Genomic DNA, 7358 nt, shown 5'->3' on the forward strand with positions numbered 1-7358 from the left:
AATTTTGCATTCACGCTTGTTGCGAAAGGTGCGATGGCAACCCATCGCACTCATCTGTTTGCCATTTTCTCATTCTCTCATAAAAATGTCAACTCATTCTTTTTGATTTCTACATTGTTCGAGCACAGGCGCCGCAAGCGAACAAAATGTAAGTTTTATATTGTACATTATTATTAAATTTGAACTAATTGTAAAATAAAGATTTCAGCCTACAGCTACAAGGACTTGAATATTGTTTAATTTGCGGGCCGCCTATTGTTGGGACAACATTCTGAAATATTTTGTTTCGGAAACAAATATTTTCTTTTTTGGATTCTGAAGTTCCCTTGGCCATCGAAGTTCGGAAATGGAAGACTCCGAACATATTAGCGTACTTATGGAAGGCAGTGAAATACCACCGGCGGCGACCATTGGTGAGGCTGACAAACCCAGCAACGACACAGCAACTGGAATTGGATCGACATTCACAGCTGGTAGTGCACCGTATTGTCACGCATCAACGCCCACTACTCACCCTTCGACATTTACAGTACCGGGCGTGAACAACGCATCCATGATAACATCAGTTCATGGAACTCAACCGCACTACATGGTATATAGCACCAGTGCACCGCTGTTTCAAACCGCGGCAGTCAACGCATTTACAAGCACGTGGGGGCCCGGCATTGCTAATGGTGCCATACCTAACCTCACTTCGGCTGCTATGCCTTGTAGCGCGCTAACCTATCCAACGTTCGGCAATACATTTCGGCCATTTTGTTCACAGACGAATATGCATAGCCGCGTGGCACCACAACCGAATACTTCTGTTTTCATGCAGCCGAACATTACGCCATCGTGTAACCAAACGCGCGACCCCTCTTATAATGTTTTCAGCCAATATAGCACATCCGACGTCAATTTAACACCAACGCAGATTTCCAGCAGGCAAGTGATAACCAAGGACTGGCCAAGGATAAGCAGGCCTGAGGACTGGCCCCTATTCATCACGAATTACGAGCAGTCTACCGAGCGATGTGGCTTCACCGATCAAGAAAACCTGATCAGACTACAAAAGTGTTTAAAGGGACCAGCTCTCGAAGCGGTGCGTGGTAGGTTAATGATGCCAGCAACAGTAGGTCTGGCAATCAACACATTGAGAATGCTTTATGGTAGGCCTGACATTATTCATCAAACGATGCAGATGAAATTAAGACAAGAGCCAGCAGTTAAGGCCGATAAATTGGAAACGCTCATAGCATTTTCACTCGCAGTGCAAAACTATCGCGCTACAATCCAGGCGGTAGGCCTGGCCGATTATTTAAACGATCCTGTGTTGCTTAATGACTTGATAGCCAAATTGCCAAGCGATCTAAGGCTCAATTGGGGCGGTTATCGTATGTCGCTCAGTCACGTCGACATTGCTGTGTTTGACGATTGGCTTTTCGGACTTGCTACATGCGCGAGTCAAGTTACAAGATGTGAGCCACCCACAACCACAGCCGCCTTTGAAAATATTGAAGTAAAGAAAGGCCGCAATTCCCACAAGGCGAGAATTTTAGTTCATGAAGTTATCGGAAGAAATGTAGAAGTAAACGCGAAGGTGACTATATGCCCAAAGTGTGGCGCCAACCATAAGCTGTCAGACTGTGCAGAATTTACTGCGCTCTCGCGAAGTGATCGATGGCTGTTTGTACGAGAGAAAAAACTTTGCTTACGCTGTTTCAATTCTCACTATGTTCGCCGATGCAATCTGAAGAATAGGTGTGGGGTTGACGGCTGCCAGATGGCACACAACGCTCTTCTGCATACGCCTGTTCCCGTTAAGAGCAACGTCGGTCATGAGCAAACGGCGCTATACCACGAACGTCATTCAGGCTCACCAAAGGAGAAGCAGAACTCGCTATTCAGGTACGTCGCCGTTACTGTTCGTAGCGCATCCAAATCTGTTGACACCTATGCACTCATCGACGAAGGCGCGTCTTGTACTTTAATTGAGAATGAGCTTGCAGATTATCTTGAATTGGACGGGCCGTCCGAGGCGTTGTGTCTGCGATGGACTAACGAAACTACTCAAAGCGAAAATAACTCCAAGTTTGTAAGTTTTGAGATCGCATCGACACAGTTGGGCTCTCCAAACTACATGTTAAGAGGTGTACGCACTATTGCTCATTTAGGCCTGCCTGTTCAAACATTGGACCGCGATACCATGGAGAAGCATGCCCATCTCAGAGGTCTACCTATACTACCATATAACGGTGCTAGGGCTCGAATTCTTATCGGAGTCGACAACGCGAAAGTCTGTGTGCCAATTGAAGTTAAGGAGAGTAGCACCTCCAACCTGATTGCTGCTAGATGCCGGCTGGGATGGACCGTTTACGGTCGAGACACATCTGAACACGCAGTGATGCCCCGCGTGCTCCACATCTGCAGCTGCGATCCTACGAGCAGGGACCGAATGGACGAACAGATGAAGGCGTATTTTGCTATCGACGCTATCGGTGTCTATGCGCCAGCTAAACCGCTTCGGTCAAAGGATGATGAACGTGCTTTACAATTGATGGAAAAATTCACCAAGTTTTTGCCGACAGAGAAGAGATGGGAAACAAGATTGCTATGGAAACAAGACGTCGTCGATTTACCCGATTCACTTCCTATGGCGCGCCGTCGACTAATGTGCTTGGAAGCCAAGATGAAGCGGGATCCTGAACTCCACCGTTTTATCGTCGACAAAATTGACGATTACAAGAAAAAGGGTTACATACGCAAATTGGAGTCACTTGAAACATCGATAGGTGGCAGATCGTGGTACCTTCCCATATTCACGGTGCTCAACGTTAACAAAAACAAAACTAGATTGGTATGGGACGCTGCAGCCAAAGCTGGAAATACTGCACTTAACAACATGCTGTTAAAAGGACCTGATCAGCTAAATTCGATGATGGGCATTCTTCTTCGATTCCGCGAAAAGCCTTTTGCAATATGCGGGGATTTACGCGAGATGTTTCACCAAATTAAGGTAGCCAAAGAGGACCAAGTGGCGCAGAAGTTTTTATGGCGCGACGGTGAGTCTAATCGACAGCCAGATGTATATGCCATGTGTGTGTTGACTTTCGGCGCTTCGTGTTCTCCTTCGCTAGCGAACTACGTAAAAAACCAAAATGCACAACGTTTTTCCGAAAACTATCCCGAAGCTGTACAAGCCATTATAAATAACACGTTCGTCGATGATTGGCTTCAGAGTGCAGACAATGAGGAAGAGTTATCGCGTTTGGCTACTGTTGTTCGCTGGATCCATAACGAAGGAGGTTTCGAGATGCGAAACTGGGTATCCAATTCCAAGAAAACTTTGACTGCACTCTCTGCTAACAGCACGCTGCTGTCCAGATATTTTGAGGAACCTGAAGCTACTATCGAAAAGGTGCTTGGAATGTGGTGGTTACCAGCGTCGGATGAGCTCACCTTTGTGGAAAAGTTTCCTAAAGAAGTTTTTGATGAGCACACATTCCCATCGAAGCGACAAGTTTTGCGTACGATCATGAAAATATTCGATCCCCTTGGACTGCTCGGGTATGTCATCATACAAGCAAAAATCATCCTACAGGACATTTGGCGTTCAGGTGTTAATTGGGACGAGCCTATCAGAGAGGATGATCGCAGTAACTGGTGGAACTGGTTGAAAAGAATTTCTTCGATAAACAACGTCAAAATTCCTCGGTGCTACTTACTTTCCAGCTGTAGCCAGAGTAACCAGTTGCACATTTTCGTGGATGCAAGTATCAACGCTTATGCTGCTGTGGCGTATTTGCGTGCTGAAGTTGGTAACGCGGTGAACTGTTCATTGCTGGCTTCGAAGACAAGGGTCACACCATTGAAGCCCATTTCAATACCGAGGTTGGAGTTAATGGCAGCAGTTCTGGGCCTGCGGTTGGCAATTTTTATAGGCAAGCAACTTTCTGTTCAGGTAAGCCGTAGAATTTTTTGGACAGATTCGAAAAACGTGATATGCTGGGTGCGTTCAGATGCAAGAAAGTTCCACCAATTTGTTGCGTTACGTGTCGGCGAAATTCTTGAGGGTTCCAGCGCTAAAGAGTGGAGGTGGTTGCCATCTTCTGAAAACATCGCTGATGAGGGCACAAAATGGTCCGACGTTCGCAATTTTGACGACAATGCACGCTGGTTTCGAGGGCCAAAGTTCTTAGCCCAGCCCGAATCTAGTTGGCCTGTAGGGGAGCTAGTAGGCGCTACATCAGAGCTGCACCACATAAGTACAAGTACACCATTGTTCCCCACCCTGTCAGTAATTTCTCCAGACGTACGAAGGTTTAGCACATGGGAGAGACTGCTTTCCACACAACAAATTGTTTTGCGTTTCCTGCGCCGGATCTTGAAGTTTACGCCACGTTCGCTACTAAGACTTTTCGAATTGCGCGATATTCAAGCAGCAGAGCAAATTCTTATTTCCGTAAGCCAGGAAAATGCGTTTAGCGAAGAAGTCAAAAGCCTACAACACGGTCAAAATATTCAACGGCAGTCTGCTATATATAAATGGTCGCCGTATCTGGACGAGGTTGGGATTCTTCGCGTGAAAGGTCGAATCGACTTCTTAGAAGGAGTAGCAGTCGATGTTAAGCGACCTATAATACTACCGAAAAATCATACAGTAACGCGTTTGATAATTGATTTTTACCATAGAAAATTTCACCACCATCATAATGAGATTATTGTCAATGAGATGCGCCAGCGATACTGCGTCGGTGCTTTGCGATCGATGGTAAAGGAGTGCGCCAAAAGATGCCAAATATGTCGCAATCGTAAAGCTAAGCCGCAACCGCCTCAAATGGGAAGTCTACCTGTAGAACGACTGTCACCATTTACAAGGCCATTCACGTTTACAGGAGTGGACTATTTTGGCCCTATCGACGTAGCTGTTGGCCGGCGGCGTGAAAAACGTTGGGGCGTGTTATTTACGTGCCTGACGAGTCGTGCCGTTCACATCGAGATCGCCGCGTCGTTGTCGACGGAGACATTCCTGCTAATGTTGAAGTTGTTCGTGTGACGCAGAGGAGTCCCGAAGCGCATTGTGTCAGACAACGGCACAAATTTTCGTGGTGCCAGCCGAGCACTTATCAGCGAGATAAAAAGGGTGTCATCCGATGACCTAGAGAGAAGACATCCCCAAATCGAGTGGTCCTTCATTCCGCCCTCGGCTCCTCACATGGGTGGGGCATGGGAGCGAATGATACAGTCAACAAAATCAATTTTAATGGATATTACGCACGAAGCAATACTACGTGAAGAAGTTCTAAGGGCCACTTTAGCGGACATTGAAAATATTCTTAATTCAAGACCTCTGACATATGTGCCCTTGGAGACTGCAGACGACGACGCACTTACGCCCAATCACTTTTTGTTAGGAAACTCAAGCGGAATTCGCGAATCAGGTTGTGATGACGACAGTGGGCCAGCTCTCCGTCGATGCTTTCGAATTTCAAACCAGCTAGCTAACCAATTCTGGAAGTGTTGGATCCAAGAATACCTTCCGTGCCTTACTAGACGTTCTAAGTGGTTCCACCCGCCGATTCGACCTATCGAAATAAACGACGTCGTGGTCATCGTTGACAACAATGCGAAAAGGAACTCATGGCCGAAAGGAATAGTTATAGATCTCCACCGTGGAAAGGACGAGAGGCTCGTAGCGCTGTGGTGAAACTAGCAAACGGTCTGTGCACCCGACCCGTAATTAAATTAGCAAAACTCGATGTCACTAGTCATAATTGAATTGGTAAATTTCATACTAGAATTCGTAGGAAATTTACGAGAGGGGGTATGTTGCGAAATTTATTCATTTTATAATTTTGCATTCACGCTTGTTGCGAAAGGTGCGATGGCAACCCATCGCACTCATCTGTTTGCCATTTTCTCATTCTCTCATAAAAATGTCAACTCATTCTTTTTGATTTCTACATTGTTCGAGCACAGGCGCCGCAAGCGAACAAAATGTAAGTTTTATATTGTACATTATTATTAAATTTGAACTAATTGTAAAATAAAGATTTCAGCCTACAGCTACAAGGACTTGAATATTGTTTAATTTGCGGGCCGCCTATTGTTGGGACAACAATAACCCTTAACGACGTGTGTAGAATATGTAATGAGCCGGGTGCAAGAGAAACTCTGATCGACTCTCTCGAAAATTATACTATGCACCCAGGTACTCTCAGCTTTGAAAGGCTAGAAGCTATCCCTGAACTGGAGCTTGAGCGACTCCTAAAACTTGCGAACAGTACGCGCAACGTGAGTGATGCATATTTTTGCTAAATAGGACTCTGATCTGGTATCGTTACCAAAATGGTATCGGCGTGGCTTCGGCCAGCCAGTATAACCTAGCCTAACCTAACCTGTCATATTTAAAGAACATATGAAGCTCAGTTTCTCTCGGTCGTTTTGATATAACCCTATATCATTTATTATTAAAATTCTTTCGCATTTTCCTTGCATTGCATAATAAGCCAATCTAATCGCCTCAATCTAGTGGTTGCAGTGAAGAATGATGAATGCCAAAGGCCATTTGGATAGTTGTCAATTGGCATGAAATAGCTAACTTTCCTCCAAGAAGAAACGCGATTGCGAAAAACATCGAATGCAAATGTTTACACTTTTGAACTTTATTTTAGTTTCCATATTTCAGTTGATAATTACAAATGGTCTCATCTTAAATAGAAAGATATGGGAAAATTTCGGCAATGGAATCATTAGGGCGACCGCTAGTGGTGAAAATTATTGAAGTTTTCTTCATTATTTTTTTTACGAAAATAGTTGAATTTAATATTGAAGAACAATAATTATTTTGGAGATAGAAAGCATACTTTATCTCGAAGAGTTATGGGATGGCTTGAATATGTAAAAACAATACATATACAACACTTATGGTATTTGCATAAAAACTTTTCCTGTAGTCCGTAAAGATATAGATGCACCTGAGATAAGGAAAGTAACTTAGCTGGTAATGGTTAATAAAACGTTACCTTTTACAAAATATTTCACTTCTAAAGTGGCCGTGGATTGAGCTTGACCACCATTTGGAAGTGCAATTAATAGAAAACGTGTTTTAATAGTGATCGCCCCTCGGCAGGCAATGGCAAACCTCCGTCCGACCGTCACTGTTGATAATTATGATTTTAAGCCTTTAAGACACTTCGTTTATTTTGTAACCCGAACTAACACCGACAAGAATGCCAGCCTTGAGAACCAACGAAGAATCTCTGTTGCCAACAAGTGCTGCTTTGGATTAAGTATGCAATTGAGTAGTAAATTCCTCTCCCGACGCATAAGTGCGCGTTTTCAGGTATGGCGCAGAAGTGTGGAAGATGACAATA

The 7358-nt window shown here is 44.6% G+C and overlaps 1 protein-coding gene across 1 annotated transcript; it reads left to right on the forward strand.

The window, feature by feature from the left end:
* The first annotated feature begins 346 nt into the window (after positions 1–346).
* Positions 347–5038, forward strand: LOC129235864 (uncharacterized). The gene is made up of 2 exons (XM_054869924.1): positions 347–3044; positions 3120–5038. Exons 1-2 carry the CDS (start codon positions 347–349, stop codon positions 5036–5038), a joined length of 4617 nt encoding a protein of 1538 aa, XP_054725899.1.
* Positions 5039–7358: the final 2320 nt, after the last annotated feature.

This window comes from Anastrepha obliqua, chromosome 1, assembly GCF_027943255.1.
Source record: "Anastrepha obliqua isolate idAnaObli1 chromosome 1, idAnaObli1_1.0, whole genome shotgun sequence".
Classification (NCBI taxonomy): domain Eukaryota; kingdom Metazoa; phylum Arthropoda; class Insecta; order Diptera; family Tephritidae; genus Anastrepha; species Anastrepha obliqua.

Bases quoted from the DNA above. Each gene is read 5' to 3' on its own strand.
- LOC129235864 (XM_054869924.1), top strand. From the start codon at position 347: ATGGAAGACTCCGAACATATTAGCGTACTTATGGAAGGCAGTGAAATA. The intron at 3,045-3,119 runs GTGAGTCTAATC...CTCCTTCGCTAG, and splicing joins GAAGTTTTTATGGCGCGACG to CGAACTACGTAAAAAACCAA.